We start from the raw sequence: 17294 nt of genomic DNA, 5'->3' as shown, positions 1-17294 counted from the left end.
AGCATCATGTTGTTCTACACAATCTTTTGCCTTCATTAGAGTGTCAGAGGAACAGGGAACTATTGAGGGCAATCTGCCTTAGAGGCTTAAGCATCCAGCACTTCCCAGAATGTTTAAGGGGGTTGGAGAGTCTCAAGATGATTCTACAAGAGGTCCCTGGGAGGATGTGGAATAGCAAACTCTCAAGGTCTTTGGGTAGAGGACGGAGGAAGGGGATTGGCTATGTTGAGCAAGAGGTCGCCGTCTATCTTTCCATCTTGTATTGTTGTAAGGGGTGTTTTTATAGGGTTTTATTGTTTTATTGTTTTAAATTGTGTGAACCTCCGCTAGCCCATTGGATGTGGCGGCATATAAATCAAATAAATAGAGACATTCCTTAATGCTCTTGGTGCAGCTAGATAGCCCCGATTAGTCTGACCTGGTCAGGGTTTGGTCAGCCGCATTAGTACTTGAATGGGTGGCAGCCAGGGCAGACAGAGGAGGAAGGCCATGGCTGATCACGATTGCGCCTTTCTGTGAGAGCCCAGCTGAGACTCAGTTGAAGAAAATCTTTTTATTGAGGATATAACAATGCTGACATCTCTAATCTGGGGCCAAGGGACCAAGCCCTATGAAGATAGGTTGAGGGACTTGGGAATGTTCAGCCTGGAGAAAAGGAGGTTGAGAGGGGACATGATAGCCCTCTTTAAGTATTTGAAAGGTTGTCACTTGGAGGAGGGCAGGATGCTGTTCCCATTGGCTGCAGAGGAGAGGACACGCAGTAATGGGTTTAAACTTCAAGTACAACGATATAGGCTAGATATCAGGAAAAAGTTTTTCACAGTCAGAGTAGTTCAGCAGTGGAATAGGCTGCCTAAGGAGGTGGTGAGCGCCCCCTCACTGGCAGTCTTCAAGCAAAGGTTGGATACACACTTTTCTTGGATGCTTTAGGATGCTTTGGGCTGATCCTGCGTTGAGCAGGGGGTTGGACTAGATGGCTTGTATGGCCCCTTCCAACTCTATGATTCTATGTTTCTAAAGCTTTGCTAAGACTAAACACCTAGGAACTGTTGCTCCATCTTAACCTACAGCACCCCACCTGTCCATTTGGGTGCAAAACTTTCCAGATGCCATCCTCGGGGCAGTAAGAGACAAGTGGCACCTCCTGCCCCAAAGTTGGGAGGAGACACATTCTCACACATCAAAAGCTTTGCAGCCAGAATTTCTGGTGCAAGCTACACTAACCTAAACTAACTGCATTCACACTTACAACAATCCATTATACAGAATGAAAGGCAGATAAAAATATACGGCTAAAGTTTTGACACTGCTTTGCCATGAGCACCCTGTTGCTGGGGTCTCCATACATCAGCTGTGGCTCGGCACATTCTACTTGATATTCTTGCACACCACCCCCGAATGGCTAGAAGAACAAACCCAAAGGCAACCACTTAATACTGCCACTTGATAGCTATCCTTGGGAACAGTCAAACCAGTGCATCTGTTCTGCGGTGCTCGTAAATTGTGCTTTTAACAGAGCCAGTCTCCTGAAAATAGCTTCCCTTTAAGCCACAGAAGAATTGAACTGGGCTTGTGACCTCTGTGCTTGCAGGGCGAGGGGACACTCCAGTTTACCCTGTAACCAGCATATGGCTTTCCCTCAATTCAGGGTGGCTTCACCTTGGAAGCCTTTGATTGTCTGCACGTGGATGAGGTGAGCACAGCAGTGGGCCATATTCCTGTCCCACCCAAGTTGCTGGCAGGACTCCTGCATTCTGCAGGGGGTTGGACTAGATGACCCTGGAGGTCCCTTCCAGCTCTGTGATTCTGCGGGCAGGGAGTGGGTTGGTGGTGCTGTCAGCTGCCTGAAGGGGGGTGGAATGTTTCTTAATGAGATGATGTTTCTCTTACCTCAGTACTTGAAAATCTTTAAAAGCCCCTTTTTCCCCACATTAAACCTCTATTAAAAGGACAGGACATTTTTTTCCAGTTCTGTTTGCAGACCTAGAATAAGGAAATCCAGACACACAGATACATACCGGGTCTTTTCCTTCTTCCTTGGGTAGAGTTTTTTGACGTGTGGGGTAGCATCCAAGGATGAAGGAGAAAGAGCCCCATCAGCTGGCAACAGTCCCAAGAACAGTCCCAGCGTCGGTTCAACCCTCTGTAATCCTTCCCTGCAGTCCTCCGCTTACATTTCCCTCGCTCCTGAGAGGACAATTAATTGTGGCTGCTCATCTGTAAACTGCTAAATTGGCATCACTGATCTTGTTCAGTCTGGCATCGATACCCCCTGGCAGTTCCATGTTCCACCTCCAGAACTGCTTTCTACAGCAGATCTCTTGTTGAGCGGGGAACGGGCCGATAGGGGAGCATTGCACTTTGAACCAAAGCCAGTTCACCTCCTCTTTCCCGGACGCCTGGTGCTAGTTCACTGTCCCCAGCATCATCATGGTTAATTGCACAGGCATGCTTAGCTAGGCTGGCTACCTGAGAATCTGCAAGTCAGGCTCATTCTGTGCTGGGCTCCTGAAATGCTGACGGTTTGCTAATATGCCCAGGACCGCCTCTGAGCATGATCCTCCTTACCTTCTCCGATCTTCACCTCAGCGTTTACTGACGGTGCCTTCTCTCAACAGGGGCAATGGCCTTCTCAGTAGTGGCCCCTGTCCTATGAGACCAGCTGCCTGGAGGGGTGCATGCCCTGCTGGAACTCCACAGGACATGCAAGGCTGCTCTTTTTCAGGTGTCCTTTGGGTGATTGTAGTCTTACCAGGCCGCTGTTGTCTTCACGGTCCATGCACTCGACCCTGCTTGAGAGTGGATAGATTTTTAATCATTTTATATTTTTAACTAGATTTCAAGCCCATTGTATCTGTAAATACAACAGGCACTAGCATCCTCTTTGCTCCCCCCCACACACTTGGCAGTCCTCCCCTTGCTCAGCAGGCATTTTTGGGGCGGGTGGGAGCCATGGAGTTCCCTCCAGGACTCCCTCCTGCCCAGAAAAAGAGCAGTGAGCTTTGGAGAGGCCACAGCAGTCCTTTTCGGGATGGGGGAGTGATGTCGGGAACCCGGTTCTACCACCACCACCACCACCACCCTGCAGCCCTCCCGCCAGGGAACTCCCTTCTTTCCCCTTCCCCCGGCTCACCGACCTCCTATCCCGGTGGCGGTCAGGGGCAGATTGATGCTGATTGCACCAGACTGCGCCTCGCCAGGTTCATTGGGGGCTGGTCTGGCCTCTGTTTCCGGTCCATGGGCCAATCAGGATGCGGCCCATGCACCAGAAACAGAGGCTGGACCGGCTCTGCCCAGGAGGCTGCTGCACTCAAATATTATAAGAGGATATAAATTTGATACATTCCCACCCCGACACACTGACTACAGCTAACATATAGTTCACTCTCCCCACCCTAGCCCCCAATAGCAAAGAAGAAAAGTTTTCACTACCCAAAGGAGTCACAGAGCAACATACAAACACCTTTCACTGCCTCTCCCCACAACACACACCCCGGGAGGTCGGTGGGGTGGAGAGAGCTCTGACAGAACTGCTGAGAACAGCTCTAACAGGACTGTGACTAGCCCAAGGTCACCCAGCTGGCTGCATGCGGAGGAGAGGGAAATCAAACCTGGCTCTCCAGAGCAGAAGCCGCAGCTCCTTAGCCACTACCATTCATGCACGAATCTCTAGGCCTTTCGTCTCCCCCTGGTGGATCAGGTTTTGCCACCTGCTCTCAGCCTGAGCTCAGGCAACTTGCATAAGGTCATGAGGTGAGCTTTCGGATTAAAGAAGTGGCCATTCTTACAAACAGGAGTGAGGAAGGTTCTCCTGGAGGCAGATACCAGGTCTGTGAGAACATTTGACTATTTTCACCTCTTAGCAGGAAGAAGGGCTGGGTTTTGTACCTCACTTTTTATTTCATTACCTGAAGGAGTCTCCAAACGGCTGACAATCCCCTTCCTCTCTGCACAAGAGACACCCTGGGAGGTAGGCGGGGTTGAGAGAGCTCTGAGAGAATTATGATTGGCCCAAGACCCCCAGTTGGCTGCATGTAGAGGAGGAGCAGTGGGGAATCCCACCTGGCTCTCCAAGATGCCAAGCTGGCAAGAGAGGCAAATGGGTGCTTCCGACCTCAAGACCATATCAGGACAAAGCAAGTGGTGCTGTGTGCCTGACCCATTCTGGGGAATAAAAAGCCCACAGAGGGAACGTGATGGGCTCCTGTCTGCTTGAGATTTGAACTCGCTGTCTTCCCTTAACAGGTGTTTTGTGCTGTTCTGCCCTGCAGTTCCTCTGCAGAGCTCTGGGTGCCGTTGTGGTTCTCCCACCCATGTTATCCTCACAACAATCCTGCAAAGCGGGCGATGAGAAAGTGGCTGGCCCAAGATCTCCCAAGAATCTTCCTTGGCCAAAGGAGGGTTTGAACCCGAGTCTGAACAGAGACTGAGTGTTTACTTGGGGCTAGATATTTATACCTGCTTCCCCGCCCCACCCATGACAGCTGAAAGCAGCTTGCAATGGAAGCCTCACTCCAATTTCTTCTCCCAACAGCTTTACCGGGTAGCTTAGGCTGAGAGAGAGAGAGATCACCCAGCAAGCTGCTGCAGCAAGTGGAGGTTCAAGCCTGGCCTTCTAGATACTAGGCAAGGCTAAGTGCTGCGGCTTAGCTGGTTCTTCTGTAGCTGGAGGGAAGGAAGGAGCTTCCGCCTCGTTCTCTCCCCAGAATGACAGATGAGGTTCCTGGAGGAGAGGAAGCTGCTTGGGGAGAAAGGGGAAGAGAACCACTCCACACGACCCCACAGCCGGTCCTCCCACCGCCTGCCTGGGCTGGGGAAGAGAGTGGAGGAGGGGCAGCTGGCTGGAGAGGATGGCAGAAGGCCTGTACTCCAGGGGGTCTCATGGCTTCCTTGGCCTCCCGTCCCTGTGGCTACACCGGCTTCAAGGTGGAAGCTGCTTGCCAACCACGTTTCTGCACAATATGGGACAGGATGCCACACTGAGGAGCAATGCTCAGAAGAGCCGCAGCTGGCTTGTCAAAATGCAACCATGGGGCTCCTGAGCCCCTGAGTGGTGATTACATTATGCTCTTATCCAGGGGTAGTCAAACTGCGGCCCTGCGGTCCAGGGACTACAGTTCCCAAGGCATTTACAAGGGCACATTTTCAAGCCATGCCATCTGAGTATTTACAGGGCACATGCCAAAAAGTACCTCGTGGTCCGAGTCAGGTGGATGGTCTTGTACACTTTGTTCTTCATTGCTCCTTCGATGGGCCCGTTTGAAACAAACCGCTGGATCGATGTCTTGTAACTTTTCCTGGCTCATATGAGGAATGTATAAATATTTTATTGAGTGGTGCTATCCCTCTTGTAACCCTCAAAGAGACTACTTTTGTGTATCCATGAATACAAGGAAGAAATCAGTAATTCTGCAAGGACTCGGGCTCAATTATAATCCCGTATCATTTTCTGGAGTTGTTGTCGTTGAGTTTATTTCTATGCATCTTAGTTTAAACCAGGGGTAGTCAAACTGCGGCCCTCCAGATGTCCATGGACTACAATTCCCAGAAGCCCCTACCAGCGAATGCTGGCAGGGGCTTCTGGGAATTGTAGTCCATGGACATCTGGAGGGCCGCAGTTTGACTAACCCTGGTTTAAAACTTGATAAGTTTTAACCCTTCTGTTCTGGCACACGGTTATATGTCGGTGGTCATGCTGGGCTGTTATGGCCTGTGGCCACAGCAATCAGTTCTGTTTACTAGCAGGGTGGGGTTTAACCTGAATGGACTATTACAAATGAGCACTTAGTCATGCGGATATACACTGGTAGAGATAGGGCATGCTGCCTCTTCATCTCCTGAGCAAGCAAACAAACAAAAAGCACCATTGCCGGCGGATGGTGCAGGATTAGAAGCACCCAACTGTCCCCACGCATACACCCTGCGATATTCAGTCCCCTCTTGGTGCTTTCCAAGCCACCCATTAAAGGCCACACCTGTCACGATGCTTATCCTTTGCTCTCCACAGGCCAAATGCGTCTGGAAGCATCCTCCTGGGGACGAGATTTACCGCAAGGGCTCCATTTCGATGTTTGAAGTAGATGGGAAGAAGAACAAGGTAACGTATGTGGAGGAGCACTCAAAATAGGAGAATCTCACACCCGCACTTGCAGGCTCAGCTGGGACAGCTCAGCCAAAGTCATTTATTGACCGTCCTAGACCAGTAATCTTAATACAGAAATAATACAAAAAGTATTAAATTTACAAATAAGAGCAATCTAATCATGTCGTCCTGAAATATAGCATTAAAGTAGCTTTAATAAGAATCACTAAAAGTTGTGGGACAGCTCAGAATTCTGCTTCCACAGAATTCTCTTATGACAGGCATGTGCAGGAGGATTACACATAGGAACCTTTTGCTACAGCCTTTCCTTGCTATTGGAGGTTGAAATAATAGAGAGGTTCACCCTGGCACCGTGTGCTTGTAAGCCACGCAGTCTGCTGTCTGGAGAGTTGTGTTAATTTTCAAGTTCTCAAATTGTATCCAGCAGTATGTTGTTTAGAGTGAAGAAATGGTAGTTTTACACATCAGATATTTTTTTAAAACTGGGTATACATTTTTTTTGCCACTTTGAGTCACAAAGTAAAGCATCTCTCGTGGTGCTACATAATCGGATGCTGGTCTTAAACATGTGATATGATTTGCCTCCTTGCTAACCTTGCTTGGGCTTGGATCCAGAAGGGTGCAAGAGGAAACAAAAACCAGTTCAGCGCAATGCCGTTTGCACAAGATCTCTTGCTGCACCTGGCATTTTCCTCTTGATGCATGTCATCGTGCTTAGAAATGTATTTATTTACTTATTTACCTACCTACCAACCAGCCAACCACCCCTCTCTGTATCTAGGCTCAGGGCAGTGAACAACATATATTCCTGCAAAATTAGTTGCACACAATCTCACTTAAGTAGAAATGCAACTGGGGATGCAATAAGACCGGAGCCGTCTTCTGGCTCGCACTAGATAGAGCTCTTGTTTCATGCGGAGGCCTGTAGGCTTTGTGGAGCCATCACTGTTGAATCTTCCCTGCAGCTGATTCCAGGGCTCCCTGATGCTCTGCTGTCTCCCAGCCTTGCGCTTTCCCCCTCTGAATGACCTCCTCTCTCTGATGCCTTCCAGATCTACTGCCAGAACCTGTGCCTTCTGGCAAAGCTCTTCTTGGACCACAAGACTCTGTACTACGATGTCGAGCCGTTTCTCTTTTACGTCATGACAGAAGCAGACAACACTGGCTGCCACCTCATAGGTTATTTTTCCAAGGTCTGTTGCTGTGGGTTTTTTTTGTTATAGGGGGGGGGGGGGCGTTTCATGGCCTACTAGGGTACAGTTTGGCACCTTGTGTGACTAATCAGAGTTTTGTTTTTGATGAACCGTGCAGTCCTTTGCAAAGTAACTCTGCCTAGGATTGTGTTGTGGGTTGTGTACATATTTGCCACCCTCAGCAGAGCTACACCCTTCTGCGCACCTGGATTTCAGTGAACTTAGAGGAGTTTAGCTGTGTCTTAGGCATGCCCAGCGATACCAGGGTTCCCCCCCCCTTTGGCCCATGCCCTGTTCATCTGAATCTTTCCTCTGAGGTGCTTCAGGTCGCATCCCTTCCTTTGCCTTATCCTCACGTTAGGTAGGTTAGGCTGGGCATGTTCAAGACCATCACGTGAACAGTACAATGGAGGGGAGGATTTGAACCTGGTTCCTCTCCACCGTGCCCTGACACCAACAGCTTTTGAAGGTTCTGCCATTCCAGAATTGCTTTGTAGCGCAGCATGAAGGGATATGAGTAAGGGCTTTTCTGAGAAATACAAGTTCCTAGTCCCTCGAGCAGTTTGCAAGCCTCTGCTTGGTATTTTGGTTCCAATCCAAGCCTGTTCCGATCACATTGGAAAACCAGGCGTTTGAACCAGACGTTTTGCTCTCCTTGTGATTCTTGGGTGGGACCGCTGACCGGTGTGATCTTTCCTTTTAGGAGAAGAATTCATTCCTCAACTATAATGTTTCCTGCATCCTAACGATGCCTCAGTACATGAGACAGGGCTACGGCAAAATGCTTATCGACTTCAGTAAGTAAGGCACTTATGTTACTTTATTTTGAGCAGCTTCCTCCTCTTAGACAGGATCTACACCAGGGGTAGTCAAGATGTCCCTCCAGATGTCCATGGACTACAATTCCCATGAGCCCCTGCCAGCATTCGCTTTCCCCCTCTGACTACCCCTGACTTACACACACACACACATGCTGGAATGATACAATAAACCTTGAATGATCATCTCAGTAATGGAACAGAGCGTATATTAAAAATGCAGCAGATGATCGCTTAATGACGGGGTCTTTGCTAGACAACATAGTATAGTGGTTAAGAGCAGCAGACTTATTTGGAGAGCTGAGTTTATTTATTTATTGGATTTGTAAGATAGGTGGGACTGAGAAATCTCTGATACTACTGTTATGTGAGAATAGCTCTAACAGGACTGTGACTAGCCTGAGGTCACCTAGTTGGCCGCATGTGGAGGAGGAGTGGGTGTATACAGCGTAGAATAAAAACCTCTTGCAGCATTGTGGGGTCAGGATCCCCTTTTCCCCAGTACTGACAAGAGTGAGCACCTGCCTGGAGTCCCTAGCCTTTCTGTGCTCAGCAAAAAACAGTGAATGTGATTTAGAGGTTCCACTGGGAATTCTTTGTATAGAGAGTATTCTAAATAGGCAGTCTGGAGGTTGGCTAAGTCAGGCTTCCACTGAGTTCGGTTCTTCCCTTCTCCAGGCTATTTACTTTCCAAAGTGGAAGAGAAGGTTGGCTCCCCTGAACGGCCGCTTTCAGACCTGGGCCTTATCAGCTACCGTAGCTATTGGAAGGAGGTCCTTCTTCGATATTTGCATAACTTCCAAGGCAAAGAAATCTCCATCAAAGGTAAGGATTTGGGAAGGGGAGATGTCAGTAGCAAACTCCTTTCTGCTTGGTCCCTTGGCCCCAGATCATCCTCGTCGCTCTCCTCTGTACCCTTCGAATTTTAACTACGTCCTTCTTGAAGTGAGGCCTCCAGAACTGCACACAGTACTCCAGGTGTGGTCTGACCAGTGCCGTATACAATGGGACTATGACATCTTGTAAACATCATCTGTTTACCTGGCATACAACCCGAAGTCACAGAATAATTTATTCCAGGGACAGTTTTTGGGTCAGCCTTGGAGATATAAACGTTTTTGTTTGATTTATGGAGACATACAATTCTGTATGTGACTACGCACACACCTATATATATCTGTGGGGGGAAACCCCATCCTTCAATTTGTTAACTCATGCAAATCATGCACATTAATTAAGTATACTTTATTCTGTCTCACTTGATCATTTGGAAGCTTAAGGGACTGTGAGGGACATTGCTGTTGTTACCATGGAGGTCTTACTGGATGCTAGACATCTTACTTAGCTTCTCTGATTTCTGGTATTTTATGCTAGGCTGATTTACATGTTTTCCACCTGTCAATAATTCTCAGGGAGCAGAACTGTGGAAGAAGCTCTGTCCTGCATCTGTGGTCCTGAGGCAGCTGCACCTTTAAAGCCAGAGTTGGCAAGGAGATGAGGGGAGCTCTCTGTTAGGTTCTCTCAGTTGCCCTCTTTTAATTTTGCTTTCCTAACGGGATGGTGTGTCTTTGCTTCAGAGATCAGCCAGGAGACCGCTGTCAACCCTGTCGACATCGTCAGCACACTGCAAGCTCTTCAGATGCTCAAATACTGGAAGGGCAAACACCTGGTCTTAAAGAGACAGGTAAGAGTGCGTCTGCTCATTCAAGCACCATGCTGGCCTCTCTGTTAGATCTCGCCTCCAGTCTGCTTTTTGCTTTTTGTTTCCTTGCTATTCTGAATCAGTATCTATTTATTTATTTGTTATATTTATATACCACCCTCCCCTGAGGCTCAGGGCTGTGGACATGGAATGAAAAACGGTACATAGAACTGTGTTTCTACATAACATATGAATGAACTACAATAACAACATCAATATTAATAACCACAATTGAGGATAATAGACTAAACAATTCGAACAGGTCCAAGGTTCAGACTGGGTGCATGGATTCCTGGGAGGGAGGTGCAGGGGCCCTGTAGGTGTAGTGATTTCGATCGGCCTGGTGGAAGAGCTCCCTTTTGCAGGCCCTGCGGAAGTGTTTGAGTTCTGTCAGGGCCCTGATCTCCTCCAGGAGCTCATTCCGCCAGGTGGGGGCCAGGACAGAGAAGGATCTGGCCCTAGTTGAGGCCAAGCGGGCTTCTTTTAGGCCAGGAATCATCAGCTGGTTGAGGGCCATTCAGTCTAGGCCCCCACCTTCTCAGGGACTTCAAAAACACACACTCCTGACAGGTGCCCATTCAATCTCCTAAAGGCAGCATTTATATGCTCTAAGGCAGCATATTCCATGACGGAACAGCCCTCACCATCAAACAATGCTTTCTAATATTTACGTGGAACTTCCTTTCCCATCATTTGAATCCATTGTTCCCTAAAGCTGGACTAAACACGTTGGCCCCCTCTTTTACCTAATGGCCCTTCTCATCTCCAAGCCAGACATACCCAACTCTGTAAACCTTCTTCATCCCTTGGAGTTGTGCATTCTCTGTTTGCTGCTAACCCAAACCCCAATCCTAAGTAAAGATTTGGTTAACCTTGGTTGTTATCACCACAATCAAAAAGATGAGGGTGACCATTTCGCCCCCTTTTACCCAGATCTCCGTCACACCCACCAGGTCCACCTTTTGATCTACGAAATACGTTTGTAGGGTTGAGGTCTTATTATTGATGGACCTGGGATTACACAACAGCCCCCCTGCGTTTCTTGGGATGGGAGGGAGATTAGAAAGGCAGTGGGCCTGTCCATATTTCTGGTGACTCCGGGGAAACCAGAGTCTCCCGCTGTCGGGACATACACATCTCACTGTCTTTCTGTCCAGTTCACTGGGTAGGATGGATCCTCCTAATGTTCTTGTTGCTTTCTCTCAGTCTTGCCCAACTTCCTTCTTCACTGCATCCTCCAAAGGGCACGTAAGAAGTCATGTGATGGGCAATGAGACCAGAGTGGCCGTCTCCCGGACCTGGAGGGCCTTTTTCTGCCATCAGTTCTCAGCCGGCTTGTAGCAGCCCCCGAGGGGTTTTAAGGCAAGAGGCGTTCAAAGGTGGTTTGCCCCTGCTTGCCTCTAGAAGAAGAGTTGGTTTTCATTCCCCACTTTTCACTGCCCGAAGGAGTCTCAAAGCAGCTTACAACCACCCAGCCAGCCTTCCTCTCCCCACAACAGGTAGGTGGGGCCGAGAGAGCTCTGAGAGAACTTCTCAGTCAAACAGCTCTAACAGGTCACCCAGCTGGTTGCATGTGGAGGAGGGGGGGGGAGGCAAACCCGTCTCTCCAGATAAGAGGCCACCGCCCTGAATCACGACACCAAGCTGGCTCTCTGGACTTCTTCAAGCAGGGGTAGTCAAACTGCGGCCCTCCAGATGTCCATGGACTACAAGTAGGGGCTCATGGGAATTGTAGTCCATGGACACCTGGAGGGCCGCAGTTTGACTACCCCTGTCTTCAAGGGTCTGCCATTCAAGTACTATCCAGGACTGACCTTGCTTAGCTTCCAAGGTCGAATGAGATCAGGCTAGTCCTGGCCATCTGAGTCAGACTAGAGGTCTTCTGGAGGCAGTTATTTCATACGAGACACCAGGGAGCAGATTTTTAAAAAACCCTTTCATTCACTGCCAGGGTTAGGAGAAACAACAGAGGCTTTGAAACTATTTGCAGAGGCTTCGGCTGGGTTCCTTAAGTTGTAACATTTGCGTTGGCCGTCTCCTGTGCGAGCAGAACAGCGAGCAGCCAGCTTCTTATTGCTAGGTGAACATTGGCCTTCCCTTGACTTCAGGCAGTCACAGGGTAAGCGTGAGCTCCCCCTTGCAAAGGTTTCCCTCCGTATGTGGTCCTGAAACAGCCACACTCTTTTCCTTAAGCCAGAGGTAGTCAAACTGCGGCCCTCCAGATGTCCATGGACTACAATTCCCATGAGCCCCTGCCAGCGTTTGCTGGCAGGGGCTCATGGAATTGTAGTCCATGGACATCTGGAGGGCCGCAGTTTGACTACCTCTGGCTTAAGCCTTCTCTATATTGGCCTGTTTTCTCAAGAAAGACAGACTCTGAGACATCCAAAGTCTCCCGAGAAAGGCTTTTCAGCCTTCCCCTCTATGTAAGCACAAACTCCAAACTCTCGCTGTTTTGTCTTGCTCACACGCAATACAGATTTGGAGACAGGAGCCCTCTAATCCGTCTCCCTGGAAGTTCAGCCTCTACCTGATCTGACCACGGGACAGCCTTTTCTCTTTCACTCCCCCTTCCCAGGTATTCTTCTGCTATCCAAGAGCCCTGATTAGGCAGCATGGTGTCGTGGTTAAGAGTGGCAGCCTCTCACCTGCAGAGCTGGGTTTGATTCTCCAGTCCTCCACATGCAGCCAGCACAGTTCTCTTAGGGTTGTTCTCACAGAGCAGTTCTGTTAGGGCTCTCTCAGCCCTACCTATCACACAGGGTGTTTGTTGTAAGGAGAGGAAGGGAAGATCGTTGTAAGCTGCTTTGAGACTCCTTCAGGTAGTTAAAAACAGGGTATAAAAACCAACTCTTCTCCTCCTCCTTTTCCCCCTCACCCCTCCCTGCAAATACACACCAACCAGGCCTGCAGGGAACTGGTGACTGAAGAAAAGGGTCAGGACATTTGCCCATTCATCAGGCAGGTATGCCCGGTTATCACCAGCAGAACCTTATTGTGAGGCCAGAGGGGATTCCCCCCCCCCTCCTTCCGTTTCACCACCAGAAGCTCTGGTTGCAGTCCGCCCTGCTTCTTTCTTGTAACTTTTGCAACTCAGCAATTGAGGCTAGATCTGCACTATTCTCCACGTATTGCTGATGCAGGCAGGATGTGTGTATGTGCTGAGGTTTAAAGAAAGCAGTTTGCATGCAGCCACCTGTAATGCTGTGATAAAGGCCAGATTCAAACCGGGACTACTTCAGGCCCTCCACAGGGCTTATTTGAGGCTCTGAATGTTCAGTGGAGAGCAGAGGCTGGATCCGAGGTATACCGGATCTCGTTCTGGCATGTTTCAAATTGAATGTACTTTTGCCATAGCAGCCAGCTTGATATCTCTTCGTTTTGTCTGGACTTTTGGCTGGTGAAAGGCTTGAGGCAGCCAACCCTCTTGTCCAAGTACAGTTTAAAGCAACAGAACCTCAATTAAAAAATGCCGAAGTGGTATGAATTGGGAGGCTTATTCTGAATCCAATTCAGGAAGTGTTGCCTGTTGCAAAGTGCAGAAATCAGGAACGGCTTCCAGAGACAATGTTTGCATCAGTCCCATAAAGACCTTCACCCTCACCCCCTCTCCCCGTTCCTCCCCTTCCTTGCATTTCTTTTAACCTGATTGCTGTTTCCTTGTGATGGTAGGCATGTGCTCACCCAGTATATCCGAAGATAGCCAGGGTGTCCAGAACAAGGAGCCATGGCAGTTAAACATGGGCTTGGAGCCACAGGGTGGGGTGGATTTGAGATTTCCTTTGGCTCTCCCCTTCTGGCCCCTTCCACCGCTATTCAGGCTGTCTCCAGACAAACAGAGTTCTCTCTGTGGAACCATATGAAGCCGTAGACAAGACAAGCGCTTATCTGCAGGGAGGGGGATGAACTAGACCTGATGACTTGGACTACTTCTGCAAGGGTGCTGAGAACGCTGAATGTCCTTCTGCCTGGGGTTTAGAGCTCATGAGTTCAAGCTCCCAAGTTACACGTTGCCTCTGTGAGGGAGCAGTAGGAGCAGTACCCTACCCGCTGTCTGGCACCAACGGCGTGCCTGAAGATGAACACGGGCATGCTGCAAAGTGACCAGGGGTGCGGCGGGCAGAGGCACTGAAGTGCAGGAGGATCTAAGACTGCCTGCAGATGTCTCAGAGAGGCCTGGAGGGTGGCCGTGGGCGAGGGGCAGGGTGGGGTCAGCTCTCCAGTTCCCCACTGCTGCCACCAGGTGGAAGAACTGCCTGGATGCCGGTGCTTCTCCAGGGCAGCCGGAATTCAGAAGCCCAGAGATACCTGTGATGAGGAAGGCATTTCGTGTCTCGTTGCATTTTTTAAGGGGGAAATGTTGGGCACATGGAGGGAGGGGGATTAGGGAGAGGGAGGCGACTAAGTCCCCACAAAAGTCAAATTGCCAGAGTTTAGCATTGCCAGAGTTGAGAACCTTGGTCCTAGTAGACTCTCAGAAACGAAGGTCACTGTTTTCTGTGTCGGAAAATAGCCCTTGGTGTCCTTTCCAGAGATGAACCAGAAGAGCATGCCTCTTCAGAAGGAATTCCCAACAGCTCAACTGGTTTGGCGGGGGCAAAAAAAGTTTGTTTCTCTAACCTCCGGGGGGAGGGGTCCTTGGAAAGCTGATAGATGCAGATCTCTCTTGGCCCACCTGCAACTTTCTTCCGTGTTTTAACACGCCTCTCCTTCACTCCATTTTAGGATCTCATTGACGAGTGGATAGCCAAAGAGGCCAAGAGGTCCAACAGCAATAAAATCATGGATCCCAGCTGCTTGAAATGGACCCCTCCCAAAGGAACTTAACGGACCCACCTCTCCAGGAAGCGGGGCTGCCCCTCTCCCACCGGCCGCTGCCTCCGTTCCCTTCCCCAGCATTAAGACCTGCCCTGCGGGGTCCGTGGATGTGTCGTCGATGCCGAGCCCCCTCTTCCGTGTGCTCCCCAGGGGCCCTCTCCCATGGGGGACCCCTGGCCCGGGACCCCCCCTCGTCCACGACAGCAGCTCCTGCTTCAGTGGGATCTTCTTCCATGCCGGCCTCGGTCGAGGTTGCCAAGACCAGAGGGCTCCGTGCCCAGGGCTGCCGTGGTCCCGAGGAGCAGCCGTGCTCCCTAGTGTTGCTCTTTCCCGCCCGCTGCTCCTTGAGCCGCGGAGGTCACCTTTGCCCGTGGCGGGAGGCGTTTTGTGTCTCAGCATCTTCCGGGTTCCAGCCTCCCTGTCCCCACGGCCGCTTTTCCAGTGGGGATGCCTAGCCCTCCCACCCACCCTCCGGGCGCTGGTGGCAAGAACTCCACACCCGCTGAGCTGCCTCAGGACTTGCATCCTGCTGCGTCCGTCGGCAAGCCTGAGCGTGACCCGGGGGTCCACGCAAGGAGCCTTCCGTGCCACGTTGTTCATGCACTCCCCCTCAACCCTGGGCTCCGATTTCTGAGTTGAGGGACACGGTTCCTGTGGTTTTTTTTTCCTTTCTGTTTTGTGCGGTTCCTTTCCAGTCAGAACATTTAGGCCAGGGGCAGTCAAACTGCGGCCCTCCAGATGCACATGGACTACAATTCCCATGAGCCCCTGCCAGCGAATGCATTTGCTGGCAGGGGCTCATGGGGATTGTAGTCCATGTGCATCTGGAGGGCCGCAGTTTGACTACCCCTGACTTAGGCGGTACCTCTGCACCAGGCCCTTCCCTCATGGGATTGCGGGGTTGTGCAGCTGATCCCCCACAAGAGAGAGTCTGTGCGCGTGTGGCATGTCCTGGCGCATGATGTGCCATTGCACCTGCTCGGGCTTGCAAGGCTTCATTGGGAGTGAGGAATGCCAGTACCTAACGAGCACTCATGCTGAGCAAGGCCCTCCGTAGACAGCCACCTTGTCCACATGCTTTAGACCAGGGATAGTCAAACTGCGGCCCTCCAGATGTCCATGGACTACCATTCCCAGAATCCCCTGCCAGCGAATGCTGGCAGGGGCTTCTGGGAATGGTAGTCCATGGACATCTGGAGGGCCGCAGTTTGACTACCCCTGCCTTAGACCAATGGGGCCAGACCAAAGCTCCAAATGTCCATGGACTTAGGGGCTCATGGGAACTGTGGTCCGTGGACATCTGGAGTGCCACAGTTTGGCCACTCCTGCTTTAGAAGAATTGGGTTGAGTTTCTTTTTTCTTCCTCGTGGGCGGTGAGTGTCCAGGTCAGCAGCCAATCCTCAGCACAGTGCTTTCTGCCTTGGCCCTTCTCACGCTTGGGATTTCCTCCTGCTCCAAAGAAAGCTGCAGCTGAAGGGACAGAATCAGTTTGGTAACTGGTGCTGGAGAGGCCACGGGCCAAAGCCTGCCCCCCCCCCACCCCGATCCCTGGTCCGCCCATTCCCCCACAACCGCTTGCTGCCCTCCAGACCTGCCGTTTCTTGTTGCCCAATGTGGGGTAGCTTGAGCTGCTGGCGGCAGGGTAAAATCTCCCCCTGGAGGCATTTTGAGTGGCAGCTAGGCTGGCTTGGGTGTGGGCTATGGTCTTGCTTTTTTTTTTCTTTTAATTGAGTTGCAGCTCCTCTTCTGCTAATGGGTCAACCAGGGCCGAAAGCTTGTTCTCCATCCCGGTCCATCTGATCAGTGGCTACTTTGGCGAGTGTAACGCAGGGGAATTTGTTTCAGCTGTGTGTTTGGCTCAAAGCCCATGCGAGGCTGCCAAGGACCTCCGAAGCTGCAGAGAGCCCCCCAAAGCCACCGTGGGCAGGTGGTCGCAGTTTCTCCCGGGGATTTCTGAAACGGCTTTCTCTACAGAAGCTACACGGCACTCGTGCTCAGATGCCCCCCACAATGCAGGGCGTCTCAGAGAAATCCTGTGTTTTGGCCCCATCCCAAGATGCGGCTGGTGGTTGCATGTGCGGATGTGTGCAGGAAGTCACATGGGATTGCCTGTGACTGCAGCTGGCATCGTGGGTGCCTCTTCGGTTTGGAGCATCGTTTGGGCAGTTTTCAGGGCAGGGACCCCCACTGCATCCCTCGAAGCATTTTGGGCTCTTGGAAATGGCTGAAACCATCTCCCACCAGTGCCCTGCTCCTGCCCCCTTAACCAGACTTGGAAAATCACTAGTCCGGTTCACAGGAGCCTCAGTGGCTCATGGGTACTCCTGGGCAGCTACTGATAATTTTTTTTGGTGGCGGGGAGGTCTCCCCTGTGTTGCCTTAAGACAGAATGTGTGCACCCGTACATACCTGCACTCTCCTTTAGCATCCGCTATAAACAAGGACAGGGAGGGGTGGGTGCACCTTTTTGTGTTGACGTTTGGTGAAGTCCCCTCTTCCCCCTTCCCTCAGAGAGCCCCCTGGGGGTGGGATGACACGAAAGCAGCCCCCCTCCCTCCATTTCTTCACCCTCCAACTGTGACATAGTTTCCGGCAAAAGATGAGCAACCTCTCTTCCAAGGTAGACTTAAAACCCCCCTAACGAGACCAACTGCACAGAT

At 50.7% G+C, this 17294-nt stretch overlaps 1 protein-coding gene across 1 annotated transcript in view; it reads left to right on the top strand.

Annotated features, from left to right (window-relative positions):
* Nucleotides 1-15389, top strand: part of KAT7 (lysine acetyltransferase 7) — a 35062-nt gene extending 19673 nt beyond the window's left edge. The window contains exons 10-15 of the mRNA XM_077315529.1: nucleotides 6008-6097; nucleotides 7156-7296; nucleotides 8000-8093; nucleotides 8793-8939; nucleotides 9692-9798; nucleotides 14542-15389. Coding sequence (XP_077171644.1) covers nucleotides 6008-6097; nucleotides 7156-7296; nucleotides 8000-8093; nucleotides 8793-8939; nucleotides 9692-9798; nucleotides 14542-14643 — 681 coding nt within the window. The 3' untranslated portion in view covers nucleotides 14644-15389. The remainder of the gene's footprint in view (nucleotides 1-6007; nucleotides 6098-7155; nucleotides 7297-7999; nucleotides 8094-8792; nucleotides 8940-9691; nucleotides 9799-14541) is intronic.
* The last annotated feature ends 1905 nt before the right edge of the window (nucleotides 15390-17294 follow it).

This window comes from Paroedura picta, chromosome 16 (assembly GCF_049243985.1).
Source record: "Paroedura picta isolate Pp20150507F chromosome 16, Ppicta_v3.0, whole genome shotgun sequence".
NCBI classification, from domain to species: Eukaryota; Metazoa; Chordata; class Lepidosauria; order Squamata; family Gekkonidae; genus Paroedura; species Paroedura picta.
The sequence above is the reverse complement of the archived record's forward strand: the minus strand, read 5'-3'. Positions and strand labels throughout refer to the sequence as shown.